Source organism: Balaenoptera borealis, assembly GCF_965194805.1.
Source record: "Balaenoptera borealis genome assembly, chromosome: 14".
In the NCBI taxonomy this organism is placed as follows: Eukaryota; Metazoa; Chordata; class Mammalia; order Artiodactyla; family Balaenopteridae; genus Balaenoptera; species Balaenoptera borealis.
This window is the reverse complement of record NC_138875.1, coordinates 70,661,359-70,679,198: the sequence shown is the minus strand read 5'-3', so window position 1 is coordinate 70,679,198 and position 17,840 is coordinate 70,661,359. Positions and strand designations below refer to the sequence as shown.

The window sequence follows — 17,840 nt, the reverse complement described above, 5'->3', positions numbered from 1 at the left end:
GGGTCAAGGTGCCAGTGCTGGCTCCACCACTGCCCCTGGTGGTGTGTGACTTAAGCACGTCCTCTCACCTGACCATGGGACTAATGCTCCCTGCTTTTCATCCAGCACGTACTACGTGTGCAGCCATGTGCTAGGCTCTGGAGACTTGGTCCTGCCCTCCCAAGACCTAGAGCCTAGCAGGGAAGTCAGACATTCAACAGTAGATAAAGGTGTGGTCTGTGTACAAAAGGATTGTGAGGATCAAATGAGATAACTGGATTAGGAGCATGTGTAAACAAACACTGCTGAACAGGGGATCAGGAGACCTGAGTCCTGGGCTTCCCTGAGCCCCTAACTAGCTCTGCGACCTTGAGAAAGTTGCTTAATCTTTCTAAACCTCAGTTTCCCCTGCATATAAACTAAGACAGTTTTAATGGGTGATGTTGAAGAGGTCTTCTGCTTCTAACATTCTGAGACTTACCTTGGAGTATATGAAAAGGGCTTTGAGAAGTTTTTTATCAGGTACCACACAAGTGCAAGGGGTCATCAGGGCACAGCCCACAAAGGCCAATGCTTCCAGCATGCTCTGTTTCTCTTATGAGAGGACCTCCCTTTGTCAGACCAGTGGCCCTCATGTCTTTGGGAGTGCAGTCAAATCAAAGAATGCTTTGATTTGTCTAGCTCTTTGTTCTGCAAAGTGCTTTCTTTCTCATTGCCTTGCAGTAATCCTTACAGGAGCAATGGAAAGTCAGTAGGGTAAGTTTTATTTTGCCCAGTTTACAGACAAGGAAACCCAAGCTGAACGAGTAATGGAATTGTGCCTAGAAGCCAGGGTTCCTCCTTCCCAATTTTCCATCTTACCAAAGCTTGTTGCTACTGTGTGGCCTGTCCTCCCTCTTCTTGTCCCAGCCTTAGGACTTTCAGTCCAGCCCCAAGTGTCTACACTTTTCCTAGTAGGCTTCTCGAGTTGTTTTTGTTGTTGAGTTGTTATAATGGATGGCACACTTCCTGTCCCAGGTCTCCACACACAGCCCCTCACATATACCCCAAGATAAGGCAGGCGCAGCTGGGTAGTAAGGGGCCCAGGAACATAGTATGGAAAACTCTTGTTCCTCCTCTTCTGTGTGTCCAGAAACCATCTTTCCTAGCCAGCCTCTTTTGGAGGATGCTGTATATTTCCCTTTCCTCTCTGTCTTGGTTTCACAAAAAAGGAGAACCTAAATTTGGACCTGGGAGATCCTGGGTTCAAGACACCAGCAGACCTGACTTCAGGCCCTGGCTCTGTCACTTCCTAGCCATGTGACCTCTCTGAGTCTGTAAATGGGCCAGGTGGTGGCATTGGGAGAGGGAACTGGCCCCATGCCACTTATGGTTATGAGTATTAAGGGAGGAAATGTTGGTAAAGCACCCAGCACAGTGTATGCCACAAAGTAAGAGTTCAGTGATACATGGTGGCTCTTATAATTCGAGTGTGAATAATCCTCTAAGGTTTACTTCAGGCCTTTGGCATAATGGTGAGAGAACAAGGCAGCGTGGGTGTGAAGATCCAGACTCCCTCATGTGCTCTGCCTACCCACCCTTGGACCTTGGGGGTAAAATGGAAGCCAATCCCACTCAGCTTGTGGTCTGGAGCTTTCTGTCCTGCCAGGGCAGGTTGGGAATCCCCCAATCAGTTCCTCATTGAGTCATTTGGAACAGAGCCCTCAGGTGACCCTGACTCTGAGGACCCTGATGCGAGGGCCTGATCTTCTCCTTGGTCTGTGAAGATAAAGCAGAAGTGAGAACAAAAGTGGGTCTCCTGAAAGATTCAATTCAAAGCATGCAACTGTAGGGCTGCCTGGGGCCTCTGCCCTCTTGGGTAGTGGCAGTCACTTGGGGAAGGAGTAAGAGTTTGCTTCATAATTACCACCACCCTCCTGGGTTCCTTGTAGACTTTCATCCTGGGCTTCCTGTCCTGCCTCTGAGTGACCCCTTCCAACCTCCCAGCATAGTCACATGGTAATGCCATTTCACAGAAGAGCCTGCATGGTGGACCATGCTTTCACCAATACCACCTCATTTAACTCGTGAGATATAGTTATTATCATCATAATCTCCATTTTACAGAGGTAGACACCAAATCCCAGAGTGGTAAAGTGACTTGCCAATCATCACACAGTATATGGCTCTGAGGTCACTAAGTTCCAAGCTCCCTGGGAGCAAGGCTTGTGCTCACCCAGCCTAGTGGATAGCAGTCAGTGCCAGAGTTGAGTGACAGAGCAGAAGAGCAGGGCCCGGGTATACCTCCCAGAGCTGTCCTCTGCTCACCCAGGACATTGGATAGTTACTGGCTTGCTGAAAACCTGAGTTTCTTCATCTGCAGAAGCGGGGGGAGGTGATAATTAGAGGACCTATTTCATGTGCTTGTTGTCAGGATTAAATGAAATAATTTAAGTGTTGAGCACCATGTCTGGTCCATAGCAAGTACCTGGTAAGTGTTATAACAAACATTCAATTATGTTAATTGAATATAGAATTATAATGTTGTAAGAGGCCATCATCAAGCACATCTGGGCTCAGCCCTGTGCTGGGCTTCAAAGAAGATCCAGAGCTGGTATCAGGCCAGAGAGGGAGTGCCCTTTATGAAGCACTTTCTGTGCTTGTGCTTTTCCCATCTGATCTCAAGGTAGAGGATAGTATTCCCATCTCAGTGGGGAGAAAACTGAAACTCAGAGTGCCTGAGGTCACAAAGCAAATGAATCTGTCAACACACATTTATTGAGCACCAGCTAGGTACTAGGCTCTGTTCTAGGGCCAGGACACACTGTGGAGGGTGTGATTGGCAGAGCCTCTGTCCCCCAGGAGCGCACCTTCTCGTGGAATGCTGCCTCAGCGGAGTGGACAGTCCAGCGGAGAAGCCAGACTCGCTCCACTGGACTGCTCACATTCCCCAAACAAGCCAGGCCCTTTTCCATTCACTTGTGCTTTCTCATACTGGGTCTTCTGCCTGATATGCTCTTTCCCCTTTCTCACCCTGGCCACTTCCTGTCACCCTTCAAGGACCATCTCAAAAGTCAGCTCCCCTTTAAAGCTTTCTCTAACTCCCCCCACCCCCACCCTGAGGGCTTCTTGCAGTCTCCTAGCACCTTCTACCCTTCTAGTTTTTCTGTGATAGCACCTCTGTGTGTGCTAGTTATTTACTCACCCATCTGTCTCCTCTGCCAGATTGACCTCCCCAAAGGCAGGGACTACATTTTATTCAACTTTGTAGATTCAGGGCCTGGAACACAGGCTCTAGAGAGATGTGTATGGAATGTAATGAGGTGCTGATTGTGTTCTGCTCCTGGAGTGGTTAGGAAAGGCTTCGTAGAGATGAGAGGGTATTCTGAAGGAGGCCTCAGAAGATGAGTGGGCCTGAATTAGAGTTGGGGTAGGGGTGAGGGAGGGCAGCTCAGAGAGAGGGCCATCTAGAAATAGGGCTGGGAAAAAAGAAGGACGTGTAGAGGGAATAGGAAGGCCTGGGAGCCAGGGCCTGAGGTTTCTGTTGAGCAAGTAGGGCAGTAGGGAGCCTTGAAGGAGTCTTGGCAGAGATAAGCAGTGAGTTAAGACTAATTTGATAAGATCTATCAATAAAATTTAGCAGTTTTGTAAGGATGGGTGAGGGGGGATGTAATTGAGTCATGGGGGCCCCCAGGTGCCCACAGTGAGATTGTGACCTGAGGACCCAGTTGCCGGTGGGGAATTTCAAGTAGTACTCTGCCCCATAGGGGTGGGGGGTTGGGGAAGGGATGTCTTCTGTTGAGAATAGCCTCCATATCTCTCTGCATTTGTCAGGGAGAGCTCCCCTGGGAGTTTTTGCTAAGGTCTGTGCCTTTCCCTAGCTGAGTGGGGGTTGGGGGCGGGGGATTCCTTGCTTTTTGGAGCCAGCAAGGCTGGTGCTTAAAGGAACCATTTCTTGCCTCTGACATGGGGGGGAGGGTGGGGCTGTGCAGAGTGGAGAGTTGGGCAGAGGCCCATGGCACTGAGGCCAGAGAAGGGTGGAGAGAACCTGTTTACCACTGTGCACTGACCCAGGGCTGGAAGGAGCAAAGCCAGGGAATTCCTTATGGGAAAGGGAGGCAGGCCGGGAACGAGCTTGTACCAGGAGTTGGGGAGAGTGAAGCAAACCAGACTCTCTCTCTCACCCAGACAGGGAGCCTGGACACTGCCCTACCTCCAAGCCAGGGGTTGCCAGGACGCAGGAGGGAGCACCAGGCTGCTGCAGACCATCTTCCTTTTCTACACTGACTCACAGCGTCGCCTTGGGCAGATCACTTACCCTTTGGTCTCTAGGCTTCCCTGGCTGTCTGGGGAGTGGGTGGACTCGTTAGGTAACCTCACAGGCCTCCCAGCCCTGATCATCGGCCATTTGCACACCACCAACCCACCCTCTCTTGATTCCAGTTTCCTGTCATTGGTTATTATGGAGCTGGCATAAAAGCTATTTATACTTTAGTCATTACCACCTCTTAGGTTAATGAACTCCAGAGGTTGTTACTCAGTGTGCAAAGTAGGTCAGCCTTTTGTTTATTCTCACTTCTTTTTCCAGCTCTGGGTGGGAGAGGGGAGCTCCCCCATTTTGTTGTCCCTGGATCTGTGATTGCACATCCATTTCCCAATTTTCTGCACTTTCATCTTGCTCACTCTTGCCATCTCAGCACAGGGGGTAGTGGTTCTCTACTTTACTGGGTGATAAAGGAAAAAGAAGGGAATGTAACAGGTATTGAGGCCCTGTTACATGTGGGTCACTTTATATTTATTGGATAGTTTAGTACTCAGTTGGCAGCCTCTATTTCCAGGCTGTGTAACCTTGGACAGATTATTCAGCTGTGCTGAGCTTTAGTTTTCATGTCTATTAAGTAGAGATAATAAAAACTACTTCCTTGGGGACTTGTGTGCCTATGTAGTGCTTGGCAGAGCTAGTACAGAGCGAGTGCTGGAAGTGTATCAGCTCTTACTGTCTCATGTGGTCTTTATTGCTGCCCTCTGAAGGGGTGGTATTGCCCCCATGTTACACGTGGGGAACCAGAAGCTCAGAGAGTGGAGTAGTCACAAAGTGGCAGAGCTGGGTCAGAAGCCAAGAGTTACAGTCTATGTGTCATTGAGTAAATGACTTAATCGCTTGGGGCCTCAATTGCTTCATGGGTAAAATGGAGATAATCGTGCCCTGCTGCGCGTGTGTATGGACCAGTCAGATGAGAAAAGGGATGTGAAAGTGCTAGGTAAGCTGCAAATACCAGTCACCTAAAGCTACCATTAGCCGGCCACCCACCAGGCTGGGTCCTTATACACATCTATTCTTCATTTAGGCCTTATAAAGTATGAGGTATGTGTATGGTCCCACTTGAAGATGAAGTTGTGACTTAGAGGTCTGTCTCCCAGTTGGAGGAGCTGGAATGGAAACCTAGGTTGGTTGGCTTCAAGGTCTCCACTCTTTTTACTCTCTCCCACACTCCACCTGGCCTTCCTGATGGTTGAGATGAGGAGGATCAATCCTGAGGTCTGTGACCTTGGGCCTTCTGCTTGGGCTGGTTTAGAGAGTGAGGCTTGGAGGAGGCGGTTACACTGGTTCCTTGGGACCAAAGTTTATCTGACACCTTTCGATAAAGGGGTCATGGGCACAGGCACCACACCTGGCTGAGTCTGCCAACTGGAGGGGCTGAGGTGTGCTTGGTTGGAAAATATTGATACATGGCTGGAAGGACAAGGCGGAGAGAGCCCAGGTCTTGGGTAGCCTTGGGAACTGGTCTTCTCCCTCTGAGCTCTTGGAAGTCTTCAGCTTCTGGGTTTGGGGAGAAGGCTAGGGAGCCTGCAGAGCCTGGTGTCAATGGAGTGTCACTGCTGCCTTGGGCCATGGCATGGCACAGCATGACTAAGCCTAGCTCAGCCTGAGAGCCCGACAGAATCTGGGCTCAGTCACTCTCTGGCTGCCCACTTCTGTCTCCTCTGTGTCTCTCTCCCTTAGGAGGTGGTGGCCGAGGGTGCGCTTGCGAGCTTTGCCCATCCAGCATATTGGCCTCACTGAGCATTGCTAGGTAGGGGCAAGCCGCTCACTGAGACAGTCAGAACACTAGAGGAGGGTTTAGACTGTCTCCAGGGGTTTTGGGGCCAGAGATAGAGCTACACAGTGGCACCTGGAGAACGGCCTGATTTCCTCACAGCCTTCCCAGGGGAGTGAGAAGCAGCACATGAGTCACTACTGCAAAGGAAAGCCCTGGTTTTGCCACTTAATAGCTTTGGACTTTGCCCAAGTCATACAATCTCTCTGATTGGGTCAAGTTTCTCATGGGTCTAATGGAAATAGTAATTAACCTATGAGGATCTCACTGGGCTATTAGGGGCACAAATAAAATTGCTGTAGGCAACAGTGGCTTGTAGCCCTGAAGGCAGTACAGATGAAAATAATGATGTCATGGAGAAAACCAGGCAGGCATCTGTTGAACACCTGTGAGGTACATGGTGGGAGTTACAGAAGTTCAAGACCCAGTCCAGTTAGGGAGGGACAGTGCTGAGCAATATGACCAAGTTGTAATGAAATGCTCATTTCAGACCATATCTTGATTCATTAGTGATTTAGTGCTGTAATCAAATTTAGGGGATTGTGACCAGCATTAAAAGAAGAAGAAAAAAAATAGAATAGAATATAGGGCTTCCCTGGTGGTGCTGTGGTTAAGAATCCATCTGCCAATGCGAGGGACACGGGTTCAAGCCCTGGTCCGGGAAGATCCCACATGCTGCGGAGCAACTGAGCCTGTGTACCACAACTACTGAGCCTGCGCTCTAGAGCCCGCGAGCCACAACTACTGAGCCCACGTGCCACAACTACTGAAGCCCGTGCGCCTAGAGCCCGTGCTCCACAACAAGAGAAGCCACCGCAATGAGAAGCCCGTGCGCCACAACGAAGAGTAGCCTCTGCTCGCTGCAACTAGAGAAAGCCCGTGTGCAGCAACGAAAACCCAACACAGCCAAAAATAAAATAAATTTAAAAAAATAAATTAATTAAAAAAAAAGAGTAGAATAATATAAAAATTGAACTGAAAATATCCGGTACATTAGTACATGTAATAGTAAATTGTTTCATAAAATGTATTTTGGTTATGTGTGTGTGTGTAGTCTCAGTCTAAAATGTATTTCTTACTGGGAGTTTCAGTTTAAAAACTTTGAGAAATGGTGTTCTAGGTCAGGATGAAGGTCTTCAGGTTGGAGTACAGCCAGTGAGATCTGGGCAGGCATGGAGGCTGTGTGGAGGCTAAGGGCTTGACCTTTGCAGGCAGAGGAGTATAGTACACTGTCAGGAGCATGGGCTGTAGAGTGAGGCAGGCCTGGGTTTGAATGCAGCTACATGGCCTTGAGCAAGGCACTTAACTTTACTAAGTCTTGGATTCTACTTCTGGAAAATGGATATATATAAGTGTTTTGGAAGATGTTGGTAAGTAGTAAATGATGTACAGATGGTAACTACTATTGCTGCTGTTATTGTTGAAGTTGTCATTTTTATTATTATATTGGGTCCTGAAAGTGTTGCTGTGACTTGGAGAGGGGAGAGGAAAGGGCATTCCAGGTAGGGATGGGGGGGTGACAAGGGATAAGTACGTGTGTGCCTGGTGTGGGGCTGATCTGGCTGAGAATTGTACAGCCTTTGAAGGGGGTATTGAGATTATAGATAGAAGATACCAGGAAAATTTGGGGGAATTAAGTTTTAACAGTAAAAACTTCAACAGTAAGGGTGGCTTTACCTAGAGATAATGAGGCCCCATCCCTGGAGGAGTTCCAGCAGAGGCTGGGCCACTAGAGACTGTTATCATTAGGCTCTTTTGGTTGCAGAGACTCCTTCAGGTCACCTTAAGGACAGAGGGGTTTTCTGAAAGGGTGAGTGAAACTCTCAGACCTGAAGCATCCCCCATGGGCTGTTTGGTTCCTTAAACTGCCATTTGGTCAGCTTCCCTGTCACTGGAAACTGGCTCATGCTCTCCCCCCACTGTTAGGAGGAAGCCACCTCAGGGCCTCTACACCATTATGCCATTTGCAGGGATACCCAGACCCAATTCCATCTCACGGCTCCTTTCTGGGCATCTTTTTTTTTTTTTTTTTTTTTTTCTGGGCATCTTTTGAGGGTCAATTCACAATGCAGGCCATCCAATTGTATAGGGAAACAGCCTCAGAGAGGGCAAGGGACTGTTGTAGAAGGGATTCCTATATCAGACAGCAGTCTGATCAGATGCCTTCTGAGATCCTGACTGACCAGACTGAAGGGTATGTGAAATGGGTAAAAAAATGGGTAGCCTGCAGCTTTTCAGGCGCACATCCTGTATGTAAAGAGAAGTTTACCTGTAGTTAGAGAGCACGTAAAGTGCTGAATGCTCCGTTCAACCAGACCTCCAGACCTCCAGTGTCTTCCTTCCCACCCTCTCCAGGTGGGTTAAACTCCTCTGCTGTTGGAGGAGAAGGCACTCAAATGACCATATTTCCTCAAATTTTTCCCAATTTAAGATTTTAAAAATCAAAATGGATCTTTCAGTTGACATGTACATTTAAAGCAGTGGTGGGTTTTTTGTTCGTTTCTGAGCAGACCTTACCAAATCAATGGTGTAGTTTAAAATCAGTAGTGTCTTAGAATCCAGGAAATATGGTTGTTTGTTTTGTACCCATTTGAAATTCCGGTTTGAGGTTTGATGTTGGGGCTTTGAAACTGCCAAAGCTGTTATCTGGAATCATTTAAAAGAACACCGAACTTGAATGTGTTCCCCTGTGTATTTGTAGTTGGGAGAATGGGTATCTCTGGGGCCCTGCTGTCAGATCTTATCAATAAAGACAGACTGGAGGGTTGAGGTATCAAATGGGCATATATTTAATCAGATGGGAATTCTCTGGAAACTGGTAATCTCAGGCGAAAGCCTTGCCCTCTTATGAGCCTCCATTTTCTCATCTGCTCTAGGGAGGGATTGGATCAGATATTATCCACATCCATAACTGCCAGCACTTCCTGTTGACTCAGTGTGGGTACCCCTTTTGTTTAGTCAGCTAGAAGGCTCATCCCCTGACTTGTATAAGTGAGTACTTTGTAGGTGATGGGAGGGCACCTGGCCTGTGATGCTGGGCCTTTGGTTTCTGCTCCCTGGGTGTTTTGGGGGCTGCCTGGAGACGTGCATAATTTACATTCCTTTGTAAATTACCTGATCTAAAGGTATGGTCTCAGGTTTTCTCCTATGGGGAGGGATAGGAAGGAGAGTATCCTTGTGCCCTGGTTCTATCTGTAGGTGGTGAGAGGGTCAGCAGTTCCAGAGGGTGGTAGCCTGTGTCCCTGTGTAGAGGGGGCCAAGTTTGCCCAAGGCTCTTGTTTCTCCTTGGCTGTTCAGCTCCAAGGCTGCTCTCAGGCCTGTGCAGTTCTCCAGATAAAGAACACTTAAGAAGAGGACCTGCCCTTTGTGTCTGGGGGCCTTTGCTCTGCCAGGGCCCCTCCCTCTGCTCTTCCAACCAGTAAAAGTTATAGCAGTGCATTTCCTTCCGGTAGAAAGAGAATCAGAGAATCAAGGCCTGGGCCAAACTCTGGCCCCACCATGTCCTGTTCCTGCGAGCCTCCTCCCAGCTGCCTGAGTGCCTCAACTTCTTCCTGGGAGGTCAGGCAGCTCCTTCCTGGGAGGTCAGGCAGCACTGAGTGCAGGCACTTGGCTAGGATCTGACTTGGATTTGAGTCTGGGTTTTTCCACTGATTTGCTGTTTGACTCTAAGCAATATACCCTTCCTTGGTATCTTTCCTCTCAATAATGTCAGTATTTTTTTAATTGAAAAAAAAAGGCACAAAAAAGAAATTTAAAAGATCCATAATCCACTACTTTAAAAATAATTTTAAGAGAGTGTGTATGTGTGTGTAGAGAAGTGCACATATATATTTTTTTCATTGTTGTTTTCTTACCAGTATTGCTCTGTAGGCTAAATAAGGAAGCAGCCTACAAACACTAGTCTCCTTCTTCTCTTTGCCCCTTAGTTACGTGAACTCAGGAATTTCCAGGGTCTCACTCCTTGGAAGAAGCTCACTCACTTGAAGCGCCCTCTAAGCCAGGGATTTCGCCTCAGCCTACCTCAGCTGCTTTGGTGCTGCCTGGCGTGGGTCTTCATGCTGAGCTGTTTTCCCCACCAGCTCTAGCGGACATTCAGAGGCCAGTAGGAGGGCTGGGAGTTTGTTTTTGTCACAGGAGTTCTTCTAGGAGTGCTTCTAGGGCCAGATACCCTGGCCCTAGAACAATGCCTGCATAGCTGTGACAACTGCACAGTTAGTAGATGTACAAATACGAGTGGCATTTGACGGGGCTTTGAAGTGTATTTAGGATTTTGATAGGTAGAGACAACTCGGAGAGCATTCCAGCAAAGGGACTGGCATGAGCAAAGGTTGAGAGGTGGGAAAGGGCCAGGGCGTAATTAGGGAAACTCTGAGTAACTAGTTTTGTAGAGTGCAGAGGTGAGCATGTTATTTCTGTACTTGTTTGACTAGTTTTTTCGTCCATCTCTGAAACTTGCATGCTGGCCCTGTGAAGAGGCTTATTTATCGGGACAGACCCAGCATGGGAATGCTTTGCTATGGTGCACAGGTGCAGGCATTCAGGCCTCTGCCCCAGAGAGGCACGGTGATCCCTGGCCCCTTGACGCATTGGAGGAGTGAGCACTTGAACCTAGTGTCTCTCCAGCCTATGTCTTCCAGGGAGGGGGTTGCATTCCCTTGCATCTGTGTTAGGGTGTCCATGAGTTAGCAGCTCCAAAGGGAACTGCAGGGATGGAGGGCAGGGGGAGGAATGGAGACCGACCAGGCTGGTGGCTGGGGCCTCAGCCAGGGCCTTTGCTTCTCTTGGCACCTCTGACAGGCCCTGCCCTCTGCTCCACAGGCTAGAGGAAGTCCCCCTGGAGGTGCTGAGGCAGAGGGAGTCCAAATGGCTGGACATGCTCAACAACTGGGACAAGTGGATGGCCAAGAAGCACAAAAAGGTGAGGGTCCTGGCCTTGGGCCTCAGGCTGGGAGTCACAGCCGGGGGAGGAAGTGAAGAGGGAGGAATTGCATCAATTTGGAGGAGCAGGAGCTTCTCCAACCGCCAGCTGCCTTAGGTGTCCCCACCTGCCAGCATGGAAATGGGGACAGAAGCTGGCTGGAGGGCAGGTCCCAGGTTTCACTTGGTCCTCCCAGATGACTTCAGACTCTCACAGAACTTTGTCCTGGAGTCAAACTTCAAAGCCGCTCTTAGCCAAAAGCCCTTCAGGCAGCTTTCTTCCAGCTCTCCTGGGGGAAGTCCTTACTGCTGCTCACCACCTATCAGGGAGGACTTTATAATACTAGTAATAGCCAATGTATGTTAAACACTTGCAGTGTGCTGGGCACTTGACTTGGATAATCCTTACAACACCCCAGTGAGATTGGTGGTGGTAGTATCCTCACTTTATGGATGGTTACAGAATCAAGGTTTGAACCCGGGCAGTCTAACTTTAGTGCCTGCGCTCTTCACCACCACAATAAGGGGCCTTCTTCACCCTCTAGATTAATTTGATGAGTTCCCTCTTGCCCCTCGGACAAAGCAAAAAGAAAGAAAAGTAACCTCACAGTTTAATGGTCTTATAAAAATGAAAATACCATGTGGTCCTTTTCTGGTGGGCTATATTTAGGCACTAGCTCTATCACCCGGTAGGAACATCCTTGTCCACCACATGTATGTGTTGGTACTCTTGTCCACCTCAGCAGAGTCTGCTTAACTCCCTGGCCTAGCGGAGGCCTGTCCACAGTCCCACAGCCGGGGTCTCTCTGCACAAGTACCCAGTGCACAGTGACCCCGCTGGCCTGCTGTTGTCTGCTGACATGCTGGTCTCCAGGCTGGCACAGCTGGCTGCAGGGCTTCGCAGAAAGCCCAGGACCAAAGGTTACATAAGGGCTTGGGCCCAGCCCCACGGCCTCCCTCTCTTCGTGCCTGTGGCTAGCTGTGTGACTTTGGGTGAGTCACTTCACCCTCTCAGCCTCAGTTTCCCTGGTCAAGTGGGAATGACAATCCTGTTGCGAGGCTCCTACTGTAAAGCCCTGAGCCCAGGGCTCTTTCTTGCTGTTCTATGTGGGCTTTGGGGCATTCATTTTTTGCTTATTAGAAAAACTTTCACTTTAAAAAAAATATTTTTTTAGGGCAGCTGTTCTTCAACTGCTTCCTGCCTGACTCTGGGGTCAGTTTTCCTGCTTCCTCAGCCCTCGGGCTTTTACCCTGAGCTTCAGCTCCCTCTCCACTGTCTGCTGTGGTGACTAGTGGCTGGCAGGGAGATGGCTGTGGAATTCTCGCCCCAGCCTCCCTCGCAGATGGGGATTCCAGAGGGGAGCCTTGGGGAGCTCCTCTCAGCAGAGCAGCCAGCATCACTTCCTCTTCCCCTTTGCTTCCCTGGCACTGTGGTTAGAGGCCAAGGCTACTCCTGCCCAGCAGGGGCCACTGCAGGAGGCTGCACCCTCCCCTCCCCAGAGGCCCTAGCCCTCTGCTTCTCTCCTGCCATGCTGGCCCTGGGAGCTCTTATTGCCTTGCTGCGCAGGCTTGGGCTTTCCCCGTGGTCAGGAAGTTGTGGCACAGGAAGGACAACACCTGCATCAGGAAGTGGATCCACACCCACTGCACTTGTCCTGAGTCCCCAGGACTGGGGCTAGGCCCTGCAGGGAGGCAGGCTCTAGCTGGAATTCTGTCTTCCCCTGTAGGGCTCTGCTCAAAGTTTGGCCCTGCCCTCCTGGAGTTCAGCAGGCTGGGTGTGGCTTCACACTATTGTCATCAGAGCTCTCCTTTCCCAAGGCCTTACCTCAGATAATGATAATCCCTTGTGCTTTCTGTTAGCTGAGCACTGTCTCTAGCTTTATCATTGCTGATCCCCACCTTTGCCTCCTCCCTAAGGAGGAGATTATGATCTCCAGCACCCCTGTGCTGAGGATTCCAGAGGCCAGAGTGGGAAAGGCTGGTTGTATTCCTGGCTCTCCACCCCCACCTCCTCAGCCTTGGGCCTGGGTGAGGGTGCGGCCTCTTTGAGAACTTAGTGGACCTAAGGTATTCCTGGGCTCCCCTGGGGCAGGCCAAGTTTGATAGGGCTGTGATATGTGGGGGCTGGCTCCAGCTGAGCTTGGCCCTAGGGGAGCCTAAAGGGCCTGTGGCTCTGGGCCATACTGCCTCCCTTTGCCAAAGCCTGCCCAGACCAAGCGGCTTCCTTCAGGAGACCCTTGTCCCACAGCAGCAGGAAACTGTTCGTGGAGTCTGGGGCAGTTTCCTTCTGCTCCCTTCCTCTCCCCCCTTTGCAGGCAGTCCCAGAAGCTCAACTTGGCTCCTATGACCAGCCACTCTGCTCTTCCCCTACTGCCCTCAGCCTGTCTGCCTGTCTCCTTCCTGGTTCTTGACTCTCTCTGACCCTTGGAAAATTTTGCCTTGTTTGTGCTGGTCATCAGGAAGCCTGGGCCTTCTGTGCTCCCTCCTCTGAGAGCTTCCAATGGGACTCTTTGAGGGGGTTTCCAGGTGAGGGGAAGTTAGGTGTGAGCCCGAGGCCCAGGGCTTCTGTGTCAGGCATCCTCCTGGGATTGGAGGGGTGGAGATGAAGCCATCATTTATTGAATACAGACTGTGTCAGGCTAGGCATGTCCCCCCCGCCATCACCCCACTTCTAATAGAATCATAGTTGTTATCATTTTGATCTTACGGTTGATGAGAAGTGATTGGCTAAGGTCAGTGCTGTGAGTAGTGGGAAAGGCCTGTGCCATTTTATTTAGCAAGGGCTGGAATCAGGACTTGTACCCAGGCCAGCTGCCTCGGCCGCGGTCTGGTAATCCTGGGAGCTTAGGGTCAGGGAGAGGAGAAGAGATGGTATTCTTGACCAAACAAAGAGGGAGCCATTTTGATCAGCTCCCATCTTCCTTCTGAATTCTGCTGAGGTCTTTCCTCTAGGCTGGATGTGTCCTGCCACACAGCTGCTTAAACAAACACTCCCATGAAAGTGCCCAGGCCATGTGTCTGGGCACATTCTGGGTCATCTCGTGAGCTACTCGCCGTGTGGCTGAGCTGTGTTCCACATTGTGCAGATCCCTTCCTGGTGACATCCCATGGGGATCCTCTAACTTGTATGGTTCCATTTTAATTCAGAAAATGGTGATGGGGGTTCATAATCCTGTGGTAGACTTCAAGAATACCTGTGTTGGGGACTTCCCTGGTGGTCCAGTGGTTAGGACTCCGCACTCTCACTGCTGAGGGCCCGGGTTCAATCCCTGGTAGTCGGGAAAATAAGATCCCACAAGCCGCACAGCATGGTCAAAAAAAAAAAAAAAAGAATACCTGTGTTATCACTGGACCAGAGAATACGGGGACTCTGCCATCACCTGGTGGCAGCATATCTGATTGCAGTATTGTAGCCACAGGGGAGAAGTCCTCTTTTCACCCCTTTTCTGCTCTTGCTGACGTGCTCACTGAAGGCCTGACAAGCACCAGCAGAAGGGGTGGGCTAGCACACAGCCTCTGGGGGAGCAGCCCAGCGGGATGCATAGGCACAACCCTCCTTTTGACTTTCAGATCCGTCTGCGGTGCCAGAAGGGCATCCCTCCTTCTTTGCGGGGCCGTGCTTGGCAATACCTGTCAGGAGGCAAGGTGAAGCTGCAGCAGAACCCTGGAAAGTTTGACGTGAGTTGCCCTTCCTTCACCCTGTCCTCCCTTCCTCGTCTCTTGACTTTCTTTGCGTGGCAGTGATCCTCTGTGTGCTCACCTGGACCTCAGCAGTATGAGTGATTGATGACATCACTTGTCAAGAGCCTGACTGCCAGGCCTGGTCAGTCTGTGACTCCTGGGGGCTCTGCTCATCTGAGGCTCCAGCCCTGAGAAGGCCTCAGTGGGATGGACAGATGTGAAACCCCCCAATTCCAGCTCTTCCTCTTGACAACCGCCCAGGTTTGCTCTCTTGGACTCAGTGGGCCACCTCCCAGACTGCCTTGGGCCCTGTGCTCTGGGCCTTTGGGGCCTGCGCAGCAGGGCCACAGAACCCTAACACCTCTTGGCCTCCCATCCTCTACTCTTTCTCCTGCCTTGTCCAAGCCAGCTAGACATGGTTCACCTGTGTTGCTTATGGGCTTGTCTGCACTAGGGATGGCAGAGCCAAACCAGTATCCTTAGAGTTTAGAAGCTAGTCAGGGTCAGAGAGGTTACCCTCTGCAGCCATGCCTTCCCCTCCTGCTGCCCCCTGGCTCCATGATTGCCAGGGTGAAGAACACCCCCTCCATTCATGGGGCTTCTTGGGGCCCACCTGGGCTGGGCAGCTCCACTAGCCTGCTCCTCTAGGGAACTAGGGGAGTCAGTTGGCTTCCCCGGGGTTGCCCCGGCTCACCTGCCAGACTTGGCCCCAGGCATCAGGGTATCTCCCAGGCTCTTGGAGCTGGTGACAGGCAATGAGACAGAGCTGCCGGCCACCAGCTCTTTGTTGACATGCTTCATGCTTCAGTGAACACTCCTGTGCCGCCAAACCTGTTCCTTGAGAAGAGGAGGCAGGGCAGCCTAGAGTTTCTGCCGTTGACCTGGAGGAGGTGAGAGCTGTTTGCTGGCAGCACTTGGCCCCGGGGGATTGGGGGTTGGTGGAGTGTCTGGCTGGGGTCAGACCTGAATCAGGGCGATTGGACTGTCCCACAGAGCACCAACATTGTGCCCCCCACTCAGGCGGCCTCTGGACTCCAGAGTCTTCCATCTCTTCCATTTCAGGGGGCTGCATCCTGGGCAGAGTGGGAGGTTCAGGGGTGGGAGTCTCACCCCAAGCCCATAGCTTACCTTTGGCTGCCAGAGCGCAAGCATGAGAGCCAAGACTTGGGTGGCCCAGTCAGCCTCCTGGTTCCACAGTTAGCAGACGTGAGCGCATCCTGTGTGAGCAGCGGAGCACGGAGTTCTGTGTGCTTTACATGTCTGGGGAGTGGTCCGTCCAGAGAGGAATTGACCACCTCTGTGGGGTCTTGAAGGTTGCTTGTGGGAGGAAGTAGATTTGCCAAGAAAGGCCTTCAAGATGCTCTGAAGCTGAGTGGTGGGTCCCCAAAGCAGTCCTGGGGGCCAGAACAGTGGTTTGTGAACACACCGGAAGGACTTTGCCTGCGGGTGAGATAGAGGAAGTGGACAGGGATGAGAAGCTCCCTCTGGCTGCTGTGGGCACAAGAGCCCAGAGGCAAGGGTGCAGTGATGGGGCTGGTGGTGGCAGCATATCCTGCTCCTGTGCTCCCCTGCAGACCCAGGCGGCTGACCCCAACCTCAGCTGTCAGGGCAGGTTCCTCAGCCCCTGGTGGCTCCTTCTTCTCAGCACTTGCTACTTCTTCCTCCTTCCTTAGGCAGGGCAGGACCTTCCAGCCTTTTTCTTACTTGGTTTTCTTCTCTGGCTTCACTTCATGATGGCGCCAGTGCCTGCAGGCTCTCTGGGGGCTGCGGTAGCTGTATCATCCCCAGCGGCCCACACCTGCCTTTGATTCTCAGTACCCTTTCTCCCTGCAGGCCCTTCAGCTACACCTTTTCCTTTCTCACCCACCCCTGTGTGGCCGAGTGCCTTGGGCTGCTGAGGTCGCCGGCGAGCATATCCTAGCAACTGACTTTTTGGGTTCCCAGGTCCCCACCTCACTAGAACCTTCAGGAGAACTTGTGGGACCCTCCTCTCCCTCCGACAAAAGCAAACCTGCATCGTACTCGGACAGTATCCAGCCCTGGGCCTGACCTGCAGGGTGCATAGGACACACACAGGCCCCCATCTTGAGGGTGTGCGGGGCCCTACAGGTTGCACGTCCACCTCTTCAGCCATGTGCCTGCTCCAGGGCCCTCCTTGGAAGCGCCTGGCCCCTCCCTCCACCCTCCAGCCTCCAGCACTGCGTCAGCTTTTTCTCTCAGTACTTCTTCTCTCATGTCAAGTTACCTGGCACCCGAGGGCCCATATTTCAATGCTGGGACACCCCCACTGAGGGGGCACAAAAGGCAAAAGGGACTTATACGAAGTCACCTGCTGAGCAGGGACCTGGGTCTACACCCATCCATGTGTTTGCTGTGGACCCAGCCTTCCTCCTGGGGGCCTCTCCTGACACTGCCCAGCATGGAGGGCTATGAGTACTTGGTCTGCTTCCCTGCTCAGCCCTCTAGGTTTCCTTCCCATTGATTTTTTTCTTTCTTTGGTTAAAGTTGAGGTATGAATTTATGTAAAGTAAAATGCACAGATCTTGACCATGCAGTTCAGAGTTTGGACAAATAATAAATACCAACAAGCAAGTCAAGATATAGAACATTTCAAATGACCAAGTAATGATTGTTTTGTGTGTAGTAGCTTTGTTTTTATAAATGGAACTCATGCTAAAATGCTCATGGAAGTTCAAAGAAAAGAGTAAAAGTTTGTTGAAACCCCAGCACCCAGAGATGGCTCCAAGGCTAATGGTTTGACAGGTGTCATTACAGTGCTCAGTGCAGCAGGGCAAACACACACACCCCTTCCTGAATATGTGGCACCACTTGTACAGGGAGATGGGCAGCAGAGGAGTTGGGATTGACAGCTCTGAGTCAACCTGGCTTCCAGGCCCAGCAACACCGTTTTTCTAACCACGAGGCATTGGGCAAGTAGCTTTTCTTTGATCCTCAGTTTCCTCATCTGTGAACAGTGTAATGATAGGACCTGTCTTTTGGGGGTTGAGGAGGACAGTCAGTGAGGCCCACCGGTGCCGTCTTGAACGGTGCTCAGAGTGGTGCTTCCAGGTGGTGGCCATTGCTTTGATAGTCGCCTTCCATCTTAAGGGTGTAACATAAGGTGTCTGAGTCCTGAATGAAGTGCCTAGAGGTTATTTCAAGCCACAGCTATGATGGACACTCTTG

General features: G+C 51.0%; 1 protein-coding gene across 2 annotated transcripts in view; it reads left to right on the top strand.

Moving 5' to 3' along the window:
* The window catches only part of TBC1D10A (TBC1 domain family member 10A), a 31,158-nt gene that overhangs the window by 8,316 nt on the left and 5,002 nt on the right, over positions 1-17,840 (top strand). For both annotated transcript variants that reach the window (XM_082354108.1, XM_082354107.1), the window contains exons 2-3: positions 10,875-10,974; positions 14,544-14,651. In XM_082354108.1, coding sequence (XP_082210234.1) covers positions 10,875-10,974; positions 14,544-14,651 — 208 coding nt within the window. The remainder of the gene's footprint in view (positions 1-10,874; positions 10,975-14,543; positions 14,652-17,840) is intronic.